Source organism: Rhineura floridana, chromosome 7 (genome assembly GCF_030035675.1).
Source record: "Rhineura floridana isolate rRhiFlo1 chromosome 7, rRhiFlo1.hap2, whole genome shotgun sequence".
NCBI lineage: Eukaryota > Metazoa > Chordata > Lepidosauria > Squamata > Rhineuridae > Rhineura > Rhineura floridana.
The window spans coordinates 4,926,953-4,945,559 of record NC_084486.1 but is presented as its reverse complement, the minus strand read 5'-3'; the positions used below and the strand labels follow the sequence as shown (position 1 = coordinate 4,945,559).

Genomic DNA, 18,607 nt, shown 5'->3' with positions numbered 1-18,607 from the left:
CCAATAGGTTTTGCAGGTTTATGAAATTAAAGGCAAAAGTGGGATACGTGTCTAATTGTTGTTACTAAATCATTTTTCTTCAATTGCAATGTGCAGGTTGATACCCTATCCTGCTTGTATTAATTAACCAGATAATGATACCACACAGACTGAGTCAAAAGTTTAAAAGTTGGTGATAAGAAATGGGCAATAAAATCCTGAAGATTATTCAAAAATGTCACACCGTATTTCACACCATTTTATTTCAGTACTAGTAAAGCAATTTGCAACACTTAGCTTCATGACCATTATGACCATACATCATGACCATTATCCATAAATTCATACCACAAGGAGACCAAAATTTAGTTGAAAATTATTTTAATTCCTTTGTTTACTGCTTTTCCAATATGGGCTGTAAGTCATGCATGCCAGAATTTGTAAGAATGTGGAAAAGTACTCAAGTAATTTCTAGGAATTTCTTTAGCAGCCAGTTTTTAATACTGCGGACATCTATCATATACCAACTGCATGTAATGGATGCAAGAAACGGCAAAAGTCAACAGTTCCACCCTATCCTTATCCACTAACTTTTCTTCATGTTCTTCTCTCAACAGACCTACAATTTCCTTTTTCTTCCAAAGATAGCCAAAAAACCTCCCTTGTTTACTTTTTTTATTTCTTCACCTTTTTTTGGTTTTAATATATCTCATGCTCATTCTAAGCTTTAACCCTCTTAACAAAGCTTTTGGCTGTTTCCTTTTGGACCTTCAACTGTTCCTCTTCCTATGTATTTTCCTTTAAAATGGGATTTCACTGGAATGATCCTTGTGCTGCCAAACCAGTTTCTTCATATGCCTCTCTTTTTTCTTGCTCGCTGGTTTGTGATTATGCTTTCAGTATCTTACGTTTAAGAAATTCCCATCCATGTTGAATTTTCTTGTCATTATCAAGGGATATTTTCTAGCCATGGAAATCAGGTCAGTCTAAGGTGCACATCTTACTATTGTTGTGGAATTTACACATTGGTTCAGGCTTTTGTGAGCTCTCCAAAATGGCCAGGCCTCAATATTGTTATGCATATTGCTGAAACTGCTCTTATAAGGCTGAGAAAGGACGTAAGGCAAAAGTTAAGGGTTATAGTGTATCAAAATGCTTGCTTGCAAAGCCACATATTGTCAAGGGAGGTATAAAGGAAATAAGGAGGGGGGATGGGAGTAATCTGTATGTGAAAGGAAGCGAAAAGTTATATTGACATGCATATTTCGTAGAAATGTAGTTACTTGTTTATGCCAAATAAGGAAAACCCATGCCAAGTTATGGGACTGAGTGACATACGTTTATCTATCATCATGTGATAATTGTGTAATCATGTAACCTTGAAACAGTATATAAGATGAAGTGTGCAGTATGTTGGGGGGCTTGCACTGAGATCTTACCTCTGAGCAACCTCCCAAGCAGTTGCTTGACAATAAATCTATCTAATCAAAGCATCAATTCTGTGTCTTGAGAGTGTTGGTGGATAGGGCCTCCCAGCATTGAGCTTAGCAGGGGTTAGCCCATTTGGGCTCCTGCAACAATTGGAGGTTCCACCGAGATGCTGGGACTTCCCAGCTGCTGCCCAGGGAAGCCTACGATGGAGGAACGGAGGCAAGCTGACTAAAAAGGTAAGGGGAGCCAATTTTGTAAATTCCCCCTTATCCGTCTCTCCCTCCTTTGCTTTTCTGAGTGGGGGTGGGAATGGTAAAAGGCCCATTAATAAATTTTATGCAGCCTTTTTTGGGGGGCCGAATTGTTTCTTTGATTAAATTAGTGCCAGCGCTGGGGTGGAAAAACAGTGTTAGGTTGGGATTTGTGAGGGTATCTGTGGACCTTGAGTGTGCAAAAGTGTGTGTGGTGATACCTGGAAGACGAGCCGCCTGCAGGGCTAGGCCTTTTGGTTGTTGACCCCTGCAGGTTATGTGATGCCTGGGTTGCATGTGGTCCCAAGAAGGGGTTCCTCGGAACGGTCTTCTGAGCTGACATGTGTGTAATGTGTGTGTTTGGAAGGAACAACATAATGGAAAATATAGCGATTTCGTAAGCCCACGAGACGCGGCAGAGAGAAAGTGAGTGTGCTGGATCTGACCACTCTGCTATATTAAGGATAGAGTAAGCCCGCCAGACGTGACAGCATCATTAAATTTGTTCTAAGCTTAGGGAACATATAGAAGAAGAGGGGTAAGCCTGCAGCACCCTAAAAACAGTTACAGTATAACATAGTGGGTATGTTTGAAACATTTGCATGGGACCTTCCCACCCTTTTCACCCCGATAAACATAACGGGGCAATGAGCCAGATCTGATTGTGGGTAAAGTCTACTGTGCCTTTGTCACGATTTCAATTCGTGACTTATGTGCCTATAGACTAGGAAACCCCATTCTGCGCTGGACATCCTCAATAAGCCTTACCTTTTGAGTGATGTATGCTTGTCTCTCTATGGTTAGAACACATTAGTGAAAAAAAGCGGAGAGATGGAGTGTTTCATTATTACCCTTCCCCATAGAGTGTGTCAAGTGAGGACAGTTTTCTGACATGGGGCCAAAACCCAGTAAGATTGATCCTAACAGTCCATTGGGCCAAATGATAGAAAAATATGGGGGAAAGGGGAAGGAAAAGTTGCCGGCTGGATTGAAATTGGGACAGTTCATTTGGTTGTGCCAAGAGATATGGCCATTGTTTACTTATAATCTCCCGCCAGAACAGCAATGGCCGGGAGACGGTTCTTTTGACTTTGGATGGTTAATACTGCTTTGGTTGTACTTGGAACAAAATAAACCAGGTCAATGGGACTATTATTTACTGTGGGATGACGAAGCATTGCGAAGGAAAAAGAAGCAGAGTTTGCAAAAATGTGGGGAGGTTTTGGATAGTATTGGCAGTAAGCTAGCAAGTTTACAGGCAAAACTCCCTAGTGCTCCACCTCTGTATGCTCCTATATACCTATCGTTGATGCAGCTGGCTTCGGCCACTGAAAAGCAAACAGAAGCAATTGTGCTGGGACTTGCTCATTCACAAGGGCCAACACAGTTGCAATATGAGACACAGCAGAAGTCACTGCCAGATCTCATGCTTAGATACCAGAGGCCAGCACAGAGACCACAGCCAGGAGTCCACCGACTTGAGGAAGGTTGAGGGGAAAACTGATCAGTCACTGAAAAAGACATCACTTGAAATCACTCCAATTCGGCTAGAACGGTGATTCTCAGACTTAACACCTGATTCAGCCTGCCGGCTTGCTAAAGACACTATGAATCAGTGTGATCAGCTTTTAAATGTTACTAAAAGGTTAATGGAAGATGAGGGATTTGAAGCAGCAGATTTTACAAATGAAGAGTTACAGAACTGTCTGACATACAAAGTTTATGATGATAAGGTTGTAGGAGTAGATCAGGATAGAAATACAGTGCAGTTGCCAAGTCCTTACATGCATCCAATGACTTACTCCTTTAGTAAAGAGAATTTTGACATGAAAAAAATGGCTCATATACTGAAACTAAAATGCATGGCTGAACAGGTGGAGGGCCAATTTCCAGTCAGAGTCTATCCAAATTTTGTTAACCCTCAAGGGGAAGCACTTCGAACATATCAGCCCTGGTCGACGGCAGATTATAACTTTAAGCAGAAAATCCTGGTGAGGATTTGGAAAAATATAGAGAGGAATTTTCAAGCCTCTGTGCATTGTACAATCCACTCCCAGCAGACATGGAGACACTGATTCATGGCTCTGCATGAATTCACTAGGATTGTGAACGAAGCAAGAGCAGCTGCCCAAAATGCTTGGCCACAAGAGAAACCACGACCAACTGCAGACTTGGCACCAAATGGTGTGATCCCGCAGGACGTGCTGACACAGGCCAACAAATTGCAAATAACATTAGTGGCTGCAATTCAAGCAGCTTTCCCTAGAAGAGTAAACTGGGGAATGATCAGAGACACAAAGCAAAAAGAGGAGGAAAACCCAAGAGAATATAGGGAACATTTAGACACAGCATTTTGAAAACACTCAAATTTAGATCCCACTGCAGTAGACAATGCTACAATTGTGGTGGCACAGCTTCTAGAGGGACTTCTGCCCAAAATTTCAGAACCAATAAAAAAGAGTGTAATTGGCTACTGGGAAAACCAGTCAATGAAACTGTGGCAGCTGCCATACAGTACTGGGAGGACTTGAGAAAGAAGAAAGCTGGGCAAAAGAAAATGGAAGCTAAGCTGTTAGCGTTACAAATACAGCAGTTAGAAAAGCCACGGCAGAAACCAAATCAGAGATTTCAGAGACAGAGTGGCCCACATGAGGCTCAGACACAAGGAGGTGAGAGTCAACCTCCCAGGTGCACAGGGTTTCAAGGCGGACCCAGGAACAAGGACCCCTGCTACTATTGTGAGTTGATGAATCATTTTGCTAGAGAATGCAAGAAGCGTATTCGAGATGAAAGTGCTAATGGTCCCCACCGGGGCCCTAGCAACCAAGGATATGAACCCCAGCCCTGAGCTGAAGGCTGGAATTCCCAAAGATGGTGTAGTAGCCCTCCCTCTGGAATTTTTAGTTCATCCCATTAAAAAGCTTGGAACCCAAGAACCAATGATCACAGTAGGTATAGGAACACAGAAACTGGACTGCATGGTTAACACTGGTGCAGCTGTCACCACGTTGAAATCTACCGAAGTAAATGTGAAGGGAACTGGTGAGGAAATTCATGCTGTAGGTATAGGTGGTCAGGCTATCCCACATCAGTTCTCTGAGGCTGTCACATTGTCCATTGGACCTAGGGAAGTGGAACATTCAGTGTTATTATCACCATGCACTCCAGTGAATCTTTTGGGACGTGATCTTTTGTGTAAATTAGGAGCTGTCATCCATTGTCACACCATAAATATGGAATTGCCAGAGAGAGTGGATCGTTCACTGTTGTTGCTTTTAGCCACAGATGCAGGACATAGTAAGACAGAAAAAGAGCCTCAAGGCTCTGACTTCAGCTCTCTATTGGAAAGTCTCCCAGAGTCATTGAGGGCATCCCATTCCAATGAAGTGGGTTGCCTAAGAAATGTAAAACCTGTACAGGTTCAATTAAAACCTGGCATTACTTTTCCACAAATACCCCAGTATTCCCTAACGCAAGCACAGATAGATGATATACAACCAGTCATCCAGTCCTTAAGAACATAAGAACATAGGAAGAGCCTGCTGGATCAGGCCAGTGGCCCATCTAGTCCAGAATCCTGTTCTCAGAGAGGCCAACCAGGTGCCTGGGGGAAGCCCGCAAGCAGGACCCGAGTGCAAGAACACTCTCCCCTCCTGAGGCTTCCGGCAACTGGTTTTCAGAAGCATGCTGCCTCTGACTAGGGTGGCAGAGCACAGCCATCATGGCTAGTAGCCATTGATAGCCCTGTCCTCCATGAATTTGTCTAATCTTCTTTTAAAGCCATCCAAGCTGGTGGCCATTACTGCATCTTGTGGGAGCAAATTCCATAGTTTGACTATGCGCTGAGTAAAGAAGTACTTCCTTTTGTCTGTCCTGAATCTTCCAACATTCAGCTTCTTTGAATGTCCACGAGTTCTAGTATTATGAGAGAGGGAGAAGAACTTTTCTCTATCCACTTTCTCAATGCCATGCATAATTTTATACACTTCCATCATATCTCCTCTGACCCGCCTTTTCTCTAAACTAAAAAGCCCCAAATGCTGCAACCTTTCCTGGTAAGGGAGTCGCTCCATCCCCTTGATCATTCTGGTTGCCCTCTTCTGAACCTTTTCCAACTCTGAGATGAGGCGACCAGAACTGTACACAGTATTCCAAATGCGGCCGCACCATAGATTTATACAACGGCATTATGATATCGGCTGTTTTATTTTCAATACCTTTTCTAATTATCCCTAGCATGGAATTTGCCTTTTTCACAGCTGCCGCACACTGGGCCGACATTTTCATCGTGCTGTCCGCTACAACCCCGAGGTCTCTCTCCTGGTTGGACACCACCAGTTCAGACCCCATGAGCGTATATGTGAAATTAAGATTTTTTGCTCCAATATGCATAATTTTACACTTGTTTATATTGAATTGCATTTGCCATTTTTCTGCCCATTCACTCAGTTTGGAGATGTCTTTTTGGAGCTCTGCGCAATCCCTTTTTGTTTTAACAACCCTGAACCATTTAGTATCATCAGCAAACTTGGCCACTTCACTGCTCACTCCTAATTCTAGGTCATTAATGAACAAGTTGAAAAGTACAGGTCCCAATACTGATCCTTGAGGGACTCCACTTTCTACAGCCCTCCATTGGGAGAACTGTCCATTTATTCCTACTCTCTGCTTTCTGCTTCTTAACCAATTCCTTATCCACAAGAGGACCTCTCCTCTTATTCCATGACTGCTAAGCTTCCTCAGAAGTCTTTGGTGAGGTACCTTGTCAAAAGCTTTTTGAAAGTCTAAGTACACTATGTCCACCGGATCACCTCTATCTATATGCTTGTTGACACTCTCAAAGAATTCTAATAGGTTACTGAGACAGGACTTTCCCTTGCAGAAGCCATGCTGGCTCTGCTTCAGCAAAGCTTGTTCTTCTATGTGCTTAGTTAATCTAGCTTTAATCATACTTCCTATCAGTTTTCCAGGGACAGAAGTTAAGCTAACTGGCCTGTAATTTCCGGGATCCCCCCTGGATCCCTTTTTGAATATTGACATTACATTTGCCACTTTCCAGTCCTCAGGCACAGAGGAGGACCTGAGGGACAAGTTACATATTTTAGTTAGCAGATCAGCAATTTCACATTTGAGTTCTTTGAGAACTCTCGGGTGGATGCCATCCAGGCCTGGTGATTTGTCAGTTTTTATATTGTCTATTAAGCCTAGAACTTCCTCTCTCTTTACCGCTATTTGTCTCAGTTCCTCAGAATCCCTTCCTGCAAATGTTAGTTCAGGTTCAGGGATCTGCCCTATATCTTCCACTGTGAAGACAGATGCAAAGAATTCATTTAGCTTCTCTGCAATCTCCTTATCGTTCTTTAGTACACCTTTGACTCCCTTATCATCCAAGGGTCCAATCACCTCCTTAGATGGTCTCCTGCTTTGAATGTATTTATAGAATTTTTTGTTGTTGGTTTCTATGTTCTTAGCAATGTGCTCCTCAAATTCTTTTTTAGCATCCCTTATTGTCTTCTTGCATTTCTTTTGCCCGAGTTTGTGTTCCTTTTTATTTTCTTCATTCAGACAAGACTTCCATTTTCTGAAGGAAGACTTTTTGCCTCTGAGAGCTTCCTTGACTTTGCTCGTTAACCATGCTAGCATCTTCTTGGCCCTGGTGGTACCTTTTCTGATCTGCGGTATGCACTCCAGTTGAGCTTCTAATATAGTGTTTTTAAACAACTTCCAAGCATTTTTGAGTGATGTGACCCTCTGGACTTTGTTTTTCAGCTTTCTTTTTACCAATCCCCTCATTTTTGTGAAGTTTCCTCTTTTGAAGTCAAATGTGACCGTGTTGGATTTTCTTGGCAATTGGCCACTTACATGTATGTTTAATTTAATAGCACTATGGTCACTGCTCCCAATCGGTTCGACAACACTTACATCTCACACCAGGTCCCGGTCCCCACTGAGGATTAAATCCAGGGTTGCCATCCCTCTGGTTGGTTCCATGACCAACTGGTCTAGGGCATAGTCATTTAGACTATCTAGACATTTTGCTTCTTTGTCGTGACTGGAACACATATGCGGCCAGTCTATGTCCGGGTAGTTGAAGTCACCCATTACTACCACATTTCCTAGTTTGGATGCTTCCTCAATTTCGTATCTCATCTCCAGGTCTCCCTGAGCATTTTGATCAGGGGGACGATAGATCGTTCCCAGTATAAATCACTCCTAGGGCATGGTATCACTGTTGACCATTGTACTATACTGTCACTGAGTGTTTTTTCATCAAGTCTGAAAGTCTGGAAAGTTACAAGAAGTGTCTGGAGAAGCAGCCTTATCTGCTGTGCCTGGCCTGAGAGAGCAGACATCCAAGGCCAGACAGGTTGTCATGGTAACGGGAGATAACAGCTGGGAAAGTCGTGACAGCCTGCTGTTAGTTCTTCCTTCTTCTGTGTGTGTCTTTGAAGCAAGCAGTTCTACCTAGTTCTATCTTGAAGGGGGGGGAACTCTACATGTATCTACTTTAAAAGCCTTTGGCCTTAATGTCTAAGTAAAAAGACTCTTAAACTTTCTCAAGCCTCTGTGATGATTCTTTACCATCTTACATCCAACGTAACGTGTTGTTTCACGCAAGAACTGCCAACCATCAACAGGGTTATGGGCCCAGATCCACAGCGCATTACACAGGAGTAAGTGGCTGGTCTGAACGGCAGACGGAGATCCAGAGGGCAGCTTGATTGATTGTGCCAGACAGAGGTGAGCGAACATGGCTGTAAACTTGTCTGGAGGCTTGCCAATGGAGAAACTTAATGAAAAGACTTACGCCAGCTGGAAGCTGAGGATGCGTGCTTTCTTGATAAAAGAGGATCTATGGGACATTATTTAAGGAAACCCCCCGGCGGTACTGACCATGGCCTGGAAGCGCCGAGAGCAGAGGGCGCAGGCGTTTATAATCTTGGCTCTATCGGATTCTCAACTGATGTATGTGAGAGATGAGCCGTTGGCTAAACAGATGTGGGACGCATTGCAGGATTTGTCCCAGGAATGGCAGCGGAGGCAGGAGGCAAAAAGTGCCGTGCCGAAGGAGGCTGTCAGAAGCAAGCAGGATTACAAGCAGGAGCAGCAACGGCTAAAGGCTTGTTATTTCTGCGGAGCTCGTGGGCATCTTCAAAGAGACTGTGCAGTCAAGCGAAACTCCAGGGACGGAGGCTGGAAGATGCATAGCGGCAGTGTGAACTTTGTTTGTAAACAGAAGTCTCAAGATTTAGGACCTGTTGACTGGATTCTTGACAGTGGTGCGAGCCATATATTAATCAAAGACAGGCGTTTGTTTCACACGTCTACAGCTGAGCAGGACTTTGTGCAATTGGCGGATGGATCGCGTAAAAATGTGGAGGCTCGTGGAACGGTGAGATTTGACAAGATTGGAATATTGTCAGATGTTTTATGTGTCCCTGAATTGTCAAATAATATGTTGTCTGTCCGAAAACTGGTGAATTCTGGGTTTTCAGTCTTGTTTGAAAGGGACAAATGTTATGTGAAAAGAGGAGACAAAGTTGTCTGTCAGGGTTTCATGACACAAGGGCAGTTTAAAATGACCATGGGTGTGAAGTGTGCTGATGCCTTGAGTTTAATGAGGCAGAAAGGGAATGACGGTCAGGGCTGTAAACAGACAGCTGTAAAAGGCACACTGTCGGTATTCACTGCCCAGATGGAGGAGGTTCACAGAGAACTTGAGGAGCCGTCCTCATTTCAAGCAATCAGGCTGATGCCTGAGGCAGAGCAAAATAAGTGGCAACAGGCCATGCAGGAAGAATTGAAAGCCATGGAACAGAATGGCACATGGACATTAGTAAAGCTTCCTATGGGGAAAAAGGCCATAGGTTGCAGATGGGTGTTTAAGAAGAAGAACGCAAGTTCCAGGGAAGTGCAGAGGTACAGGGCATGTTTGGTAGCCAAGGGATTCACCCAGCAACATGGAACAGATTTTGATGCTGTTTTCGCTCCGGTTGTGAAACATGAGTCCATTCGTGTTCTGCTGAAACTAGCAGCGATGCAGAAAATGCACATTAATCATTATGATATAGGGACAGCATTCCTCCATGGTGATTTAAAGGAGGAGATATACATGGAGCTGCCTCCGGGTTTTGTGTCACAGGAAGGGTTTGTGTGCAAGTTACAGAAATCAATATATGGACTGCGGCAAAGTGCACGCTGCTGGAATGAGAAATTGGACTGTGTGTTACAAGGGATGGGATTTCAAAGGTGCAAGGCAGATCCCTGTGTATATGTCCAGAGAAATGGAACACAAACCAATATCTGTGCTGTTTATGTGGATGATATTATGTACATGTATTATGATCAACAAGAGGAAAGGGAATTCAGGGAGCAACTGGGCAGGCAGGTGGACACAAAGAATTTGGGGCCTGTCACACACTATTTAGGCACGGATATTGTGCATGCAGAAGACGGAAGCATAACATTGAGTCAGGAAAGTAAAATAAATCAGATCATAGAAGAATGCAACATGACAGAATGCAATGTTGTGAAGACTCCCATGGTTGTGGTGTTCCAACAGAACGTGCAAGAGACGCCTTGTACAGAACCTGAGAAGTACAGGCGCATAATAGGGGAATTGCAATATTTGGTGAAGGTGTCACGCCCAGACATATGTAATGCAGTCAGCATTTTAAGCCAGAAGGTAGAGCATCCTTCAGAGGCTGACTGGCAGGGAATTAAAAGGGTAGTACGTTATCTGAAAGGCACGAAGACAAAGAGTCTGGTTTTGTCAGGAGCAAAGACAGGAGGTCTTGAATGTTTTGTGGATGCAGATCATGCAGGGGAGCTGAGCAGTCGTAAGTCAACCTCTGGCATAGTTGTGATGTGGCACGGGTCGTGCATTGACTGGAGCAGCAAGAAACAAAATGTGGTTGCCACCTCAAGTGCAGAAGCAGAGTATGTGGCTCTATCACAGGCCTGTAATGAGCTACAATGGTTCGCAATGCTCATGCAGCAGATAGGCATTGAAATACAATTTCCGATCACTGCATATGAAGACAATCAGACCTGCATCAAAATAGCCACGTCAGAAGCTCATACCAAAAGAACAAAACATATTAGTGTCAGATACTTTCACGTAAGGGATTGTGTGCAGCAGGGGTTCGTTAACCTGACATTTTGTGACACTAACAACATGGTGGCTGACATCATGACCAAGCCGTTGTGTGAGGAGAAATTTGGCAAACTGGTGACAAGGCTTGGAATGAGTTGAAGTTTGATTAATAGTTTAAGCTGTACTGAAATGTAAACTGAATCTGTATGATGCAATGTATTGAAATGTATTGCAAGATGTATTGTAGAAATGTATTATTGTTATTGTTGTAATGAATTACAGACATGATGGGAAAAAAGGGGGAAATGTTGACCAATGTACTGTACTGTCACTGAGTGTTTTTCCATCAAGTCTGAAAGTCTGGAAAGTTACAAGAAGTGTCTGGAGAAGCAGCCTTATCTGCTGTGCCTGGCCTGAGAGAGCAGACATCCAAGGCCAGACAGGTTGTCATGGTAACGGGAGATAACAGCTGGGAAAGTTGTGACAGCCTGCTGTTAGTTCTTCCTTCTTCTGTGTGTGTCTTTGAAGCAAGCAGTTCTACCTAGTTCTATCTTGAAGGGGGGGAAACTCTACATGTATCTACTTTAAAAGCCTTTGGCCTTAATGTCTAAGTAAAAAGACTCTTAAACTTTCTCAAGCCTCTGTGATGATTCTTTACCATCTTACATCCAACGTAACGTGTTGTTTCACGCAAGAACCGCCAACCATCAACAATCACCACCCACAATGATTCTGTGGAGGAGTCCACCTCTTTTGGGGTTTCGAGCTTGCTGGATTTAATGCCTTCTTTCACGTATAGAGCGACACCGCCAACAATACGTCCTTCCCTGTCCTTCCGATATAGTTTATATCCAGGGATAACCGTATCCCACTGGTTTTCTCCATTCCACCAGGTCTCTGTTATGCTCACTATATCAATGCTCTCCTCTAAGACCAAGCACTCCAGTTCTCCCATCTTCGTTCAGAGGCTCCTAGCATTAGATTCTAGATCAAGGCATGCTACATGTACTTCCACATGGTTCTGTGTGTAATACTTCCATTTTACCAGTGGAAAAGCCAGGCAAATCAGATGAAAAGGGAAATAAGGTTTTTAGGCTGGTGCAAGACTTGAGATTTATCAACAAAATTGTTATATCCAGACATAATATAGTCCCAAACCCAGCCACAGTACTTGCCTCAATTCCGGCCGATGCGGCATATTTTTTGGTCATTGATTTATGTTCAGCATTCTTTAGTATCCCAATACATCCTGATTCACAATTTTTGTTCGTGTTCCAATACGAAAATAGGACTCTGGACTTTACGAGATTACCTCAAGGGTACCAAGAGAGTCTGACGATCTTTACACAGGCCTTAGTGAATGATTTGGAAGATCTAACCGTAACAGGAGGGTCCACGCTGGTCCTTTACGTGGATGGTATTTTAGTGTGCTCATGGGATGAGGATCACTGTTCCCAGGACACTTTGCAGCTATTATGGTACTTAGCAGACAAAGGCCATAAAGTATCAAAGAAGAAGCTGCAGTTTGTTTAGCCTGAGGTAACTTATTTAGGCCATAGCCTCTCTAAGGCCGGTGAAAAAATTACAAAAGGCAGGATTGAGGCCATTTTGAAAATGCCAAAACCACAGACAAAGACACAGATGAGAGGGTTTTTGGGAATGGCTGGCTACTGCAGACAATGGATTCCAAATTTTTCCTTTTATGCCAAGCCACTAAATGCAACCACCAAGGATGACAGGCCTGAAATTCTCATGTGGGACCAAGAAATGAACACAGGTTATCAGGAACTTGTTGAGGCCTTAAGCAATGCCCCAGCATTAGGCCTTCCCAATTATGACAAACCTTTCTCTTTATTCGTTACAGAATGACTAGGGGTCGCAGTAGGAGTTCTTACACAAAAACTGGGTTCCACAAATTGTCCCATAGCATATTACAGTGGTAAATTAGATACCACGGCACAAGGTTTTCCACCCTGTCTACGGGTGGTAGCAGCTACAGCCTTGTTGGTAGGAAAAGCCAAAGACCTTACATTAGGCCATACAACCACTGTTTTAGTACCTCATTCAGTTGCTGCTATGCTTCTTCAAAAATCCACACAACATTGGACAAATGCGCGCCTCACTTCTTATGAAAAAATCTTCTGGGCGATCCATCCATCACTTTGGAATGTTGCACCATCCTCAATCCAGTTACATTGCTTCCAGGTAACCTGGATGAGCTGGATGGGGCAGATGCCCATGACTGTCAACAGCTTGTTAGACTAATTGCTACGCCACGCCCAGACCTTACCAACACTCCTATTCCAGACCCAGATCTGATCTTATTCACTGATGGCTTTTGTGCCCGGAATGAATATGGCCAACTAGAAACAGGGTATGCTATAGTATCAGAGGGGGAAGTATTAGAGTCATATTCTTTGCTACACATAACAAGTGCACAAGGGGCTGAATTGGTGGCTCTCACACATGCATGTATCCTAGCTGCTGGAAAAAGGGTCAATATTTATACTGATTCCAATTATGCTTTTGGAGTGTGTCATGCAAGAGGCCGAATTTGGAAATTTAGGGGCTTCCTTACAGCCTCTGGGTCTCCAGTGGCAAATGGGCCGCTCACTCAGGCCCTCCTGGATGCTAACACGCAGCCACTCCAAATTGCAGTTATTCACTACAAAGCACATACTAATGGTACAGATCCCATCTCCAAAGGAAATCATGATGCGGATCTTGCTGAACGCCATGCAGCTCGGATAGCCTGTCCCATCCCAGCCATCTTCAATCTTGTTTCTAATGTTACAAGTGCTAATTTTTACAGGTTGTTGGAGCGATTACAGCAGGATGCCTCTGAAGCAGAGCAACATACATGGATGATGGCAGGGGCTCGCTGCCAACTCCTCCCACACTCCAGCATACCAACATGTCTTTGGCAATTGCCAGATGGATGCCCGGTGGCTCCCAGGTCTTTAATTTGGCATATTGCCCAAGTGGCGCATGAGGTTGGCCACATGGGAAAAGGAGGGATAGCCACACAGGTTATGAAACATTGGTATGCCCCTGGGATCCATATGGAAGCAGCCCGTATATGTCAACAATGCAAGGTTTCCCTTTCCACAGGATCCCAGATAATATAGTTGGTGAAGATCAATACAAGGAACAGGAAAGCATCAGAGGTTCTGAAGCCTCATATGACAAAAATTACAAGAGGGCACTAGGGGAATCCCAATGAAGGTAAAAAATCAGGGGAACAGTGTGTGAGAGAGATAATTAAGTATTTAAAACCCAACAACCACAGAATCGCCACATAATTGTTGCATGGTATTCTTGTGTGTATCTGCAAGCCACCCAGAACTTCTTGGTGGGCTGTATATGGGCCATGAATTAGCTACTCCATCCATACAGAGATTGGAAACTATGGGTTAAACATACTGATCATACCTTTACTAGTTTTTCTTCTATATTAGTAGGTACACTACTGTCTGTTTCAGTCTTTATTTATTTATTTAAGATGAACACCACTTAATAATTCACATTTCCAAGCACATTTCCAAAAATGAGCCACACATAAAATAATAATACAAAAATGATCATAAAACCAAACACAACCTTCAAATGCTTACTGGAACAAGAAAATCTTAGTTGTGCACCTAAAGTTTAACACCTGTCTAATCTCAGATGGGAGAGAGTTCCACAGGCTTAGAAGGCATCCTTCAAGTATTATAAGCAATACATCTGAAGCATAGAGCACATTGCAATAACAATCAAGACTTGAGGTCACCAATGCATGGATCACTGTGGCCAGACTATCCCTTCTAGCCACAGCATTTTGCAATCTCTGGGGCTTCCAAACTAGGTGCATGGGCACATTGCACATAGAACACATTGCAATAATCAAGGATTGAGTTTACCAGTGCATGAGTCAGCAAGGGTTTCCCTGTCCAAGAACAGCTGAAGTGGGCAAATCAGCCATAATCGGTAAAAGGTCCTTCTAGGCACCTCAAGACACAAAGATGGATTCAGAAGCACCTCCCCCCCAACTACACACCTATTCTTTCAAGAGGTAGAGTAACCCTATCCAGAATAGGCAAATGACCAATCTCCTGGACATGGGAACAACCCACCCACAGTGCTTCTGTTTTCTCAGGGTGCAAGCTCAGTTCATGATCCCAGCTGTGGTACATGATGACATGCAGTCTTCTAGAATTTATTTATATATCATTTATTTATTTAGTGCATTTGTACTCTGCTCTCCAGCTAAAAAAGGATCCTAGAACATCTTACATATATTCAATTGACATTCAACAAAATTTAATCACCATCCCCTACTGGATGTAGTTTGAAAATGGAAATGGACTGCCTTCAAGTCAATTCCAACTTATGGCGACCCTATGAGTAGGGTTTTCATGGTAAGCGGAATTCAGAGGGGGTTTACCATTGCCTTCCTCTGAGGCTGAGAGGCAGTGACTGGCCCAAGGTCACCCAGTCAGCTTCATGGCTGTGTGGGGATTCGAACCCTGTTCTCCCAGGTCTTAGTCTAACACCTTAAGCACTACACCACACTGGCTGCCTTTAAACCTCTCTTAATCAGGCTTGCTATAATGCAAGGTCTGAGCAAGTGATATCAATGAGATTTAATGGGAAACCTGTTAACATAACCATCATCCAAGTCTATGCTCCAACAGCAAATGCAGAAGAAGAGGAATTGTGAGATTTTATGCAGAAGTACAGAAGAAATTGATCACATACCAAAACAAGATGTGCTGATAATCATGGGGGACTGGAATGCAAAAGTAGGGAACAGAGAAAAACTAGAAACTGTGGGGAAATTGGGTTTCGGAGATAGAAGTGAAACAGACTTATTGAATTCTGTGAAGCCAATAATTTGTTTCTTGCAAACACATTTTTTGAGCAACCAAAAACACAACTGTACACGTGGACATCACCAAATGGTCGATACAGGAATCAAATTGATTATATAATTGGTAGCAGCAGATGGAGAAGTGCCATACTTTCTGTGAAAACAAAACCAGACTGCAGTACAGATCATGAACTGGTAATATCGAAAATCAGAGTAAAGCTAAAGAAGAAGAACAAAGCAATCATAATGCCTAAATACAATTTAAATAACATCCCAGACAAATATAAAGATCAAATAAGGAACAGATTTGAGGCTTTAAACATAGTTGATAGAGAACCAGAAGAACTATGGATTGAAGTCAGAGACATTATTAGGGAAGAACGCCCCCCCCAAAATACTTCTAGTTAAAAAGAGAGAAAGACCTCAATGGATGACTGAAGAAACTCTTAAAATGGTTAAAGAGATAAGGAAAGAAAAAGAAAAAGGAGATAGAAACATGGTTAGAACCCTAAATACAATAATACATTGTACGTCGGGACAAAGAGAACTATTACAATAGTTATTGTATAGAAACAGAAGAGGACAACAAAGAAAGGTAGAACAAGAGCCCTTTTCCAAAAGATTAGACAAATTAAAGGGAAATTTAAACCAAGAATAGGGATGTTGAATAATAAACAGGGGAACACACTGACTGACTGACCGAGATGAAATAAAAGGAAGATGGAAGCAATACACTGAAGAACTCTATAAAAGAGATGCAAGGATGACAGATTCATTCACGGTGGAACCGAACAACCAGAAATTTTAGAATGTGAGGTGAAAGCTGCCCTTAAAATACTTAGAAGAAACAAATCAGCAGGAGTAGATGGCATACCAATAGAGTTGCTATAAGTTGCTGACACTGAATCTGTCCAAATTTTGACAAAAAATTGTCAACAAATATGGAAAGTATATGGCAGTATCATTTGTTCTTATGTGGATCAACAGGAATGAACACTGGCAGTAAGCTTGATGAGTCATGGCAGACTTCCATCATATCCTCTATATGTACCTCAGCCAGACAACACACCTACTGCAAAAAACATTTGTATAGCATAGTGGTGCCTCTGTCTCTCTCAGTCATCAGTGATCACATAATTTATGGGCAGCTGCAGGATCCACAGAGGTCTCCAAGTCCTCATTTGTGGTCTGTGGAGCTTGGGGCTGTTATTCTTGGTTTAGCGGTGCTGAAACATTGTCTATGGGGAAGTCCTGGAATTGACTGCACAGCTCTAAAGACCCAGACTGATAGTACCTTAGAGCTCATGACAATATCTTTATATTATTTTGCTTGTTGATTGAGTCATGGCATTTTTATTCTCTAGTGTACCTTTTGTTATAATACACTGTTTCTCCATTTTGGGGAGTTAAGGCTGAAAGTAGTATATAAATAAATTGAAATTATCGCCATGAAGATATTTAAAGAGCCACAAGACTCTTAATTTTTTTTTATTGCAGCAACTCTTTCTCACATGTGCTGAAGCATGGCTGGTTTGGTCATTGGGTCCAAAGATGATGAATCAGGATTAGTCCACACAGTCCTGCAACTACCCTCACATATTGTCTGAACACACGGGGAAATAATCTGAATCCCTTCTTTTAAAATTAGACTCTAAAATTCAGACTTTAAACCTACAGTTGAATTGGTACCTGGAGGTTCACCCTATGCACCACTTGCCAGACTAAACAGCCTGAGACCAGGCAAAGACAGCATTTTGAAGACTGCCCCAAACAAACTGGAAATAAATGAAGGCTTTTCAACATCATTGAACGATGCTTACCAGCTATACTAGCAACTAGAAGGTTTTGACAGGATTCTGAGTGGTGGCAGCAGAAATGTCCATGAATTCCTAAATGTGTTTATACAAAGTGAGGCTGAGGGAGTCATAAGTATGGCACCTCCAATACTGAGCAATTCATAGTAGGTATAAATAAATGGTTTTGTATGGAAATGTCCATTGATACATGGTTGACTCCCTCACCAAATCCCACATACAGGTCATATGGTGCAACTCTCAAAATGTTATATCTCATTAAAATATGGCACATAGAATAGAGATTATGATGTCATATCCCATGTTTTGGGAGTCAAGGAAGCCAATGTTATCATGACTGTCATGATTATAATCGACATAATAGGAAGGGGAAGGTTGAGAAAACCATGCACAACTGAAAAACACATGGAAGGACAAATACGGGAGCAATTTTCCATGCCTCTGTGTTTTAGCAGGAGCCACAACAAAGATATAAATACCAAGGGTACTCTCCCCTGCTTTTTGCTGTACTTGCCAATCCCACCCCCCAACATCCCAGGCACCCTCACTCCCCTTGCCTGTTCCTCCACTACCGCTGACCTGGACAAACTCTGCCACCACTCCACGCACACACCTAGGCCACACACCAACCTTCCACCCACCCAGCAAAGCTTCTGTAAATGTTAGATATCATTATGATTGAAAAATAAAACTGTCAATATCATAAAGCCATTAAATAAATGCATGGTGCAACCACACTTGGAATACTGTATACAGTTCTGTTGTCACATCCTCAAAAAGGATACTGTAGACTTGGGAAATGTGTAGAGCAGCTCTCCAATGAGAAATGGTTACAACATCTGGGCCTTATAGTTTGAGAAAATGGAAGTGGGGGAGAAGACATGAGAGGGGTGTATAAAATTATGCATGGTGTGGAGAAAGTGTATAGGGCGCATTTATAATATGACCCTGTGGAAAGATTCAGGACAGAGAAATACTACAAGATATAGTAATGACCATCAACTTGGATGGCTTTAAAAGGAGTTTAGACACGTTTGCTGCTTTGGGCTTCCCATAGTCATGATGGGCCAGTGTGAGAACAGGATGTTGGATTAGTTGGGCCTTTTATTTGGTGAGCTCACCTATTGCTTTTTCTTGTCTTATTATAAACGTTTAGTCTCAGAAATAAAATAAATAATCTCAA

The 18,607-nt window shown here is 42.7% G+C and overlaps 1 protein-coding gene across 1 annotated transcript in view; it reads left to right on the top strand.

Annotated features, from left to right (window-relative positions):
• Positions 1-13,981, top strand: part of LOC133388610 (uncharacterized) — a 44,920-nt gene extending 30,939 nt beyond the window's left edge. The window contains exons 4-6 of the mRNA XM_061634572.1: positions 12,048-12,175; positions 12,964-13,132; positions 13,870-13,981. Coding sequence (XP_061490556.1) covers positions 12,048-12,175; positions 12,964-13,132; positions 13,870-13,981 — 409 coding nt within the window. The remainder of the gene's footprint in view (positions 1-12,047; positions 12,176-12,963; positions 13,133-13,869) is intronic.
• The last annotated feature ends 4,626 nt before the right edge of the window (positions 13,982-18,607 follow it).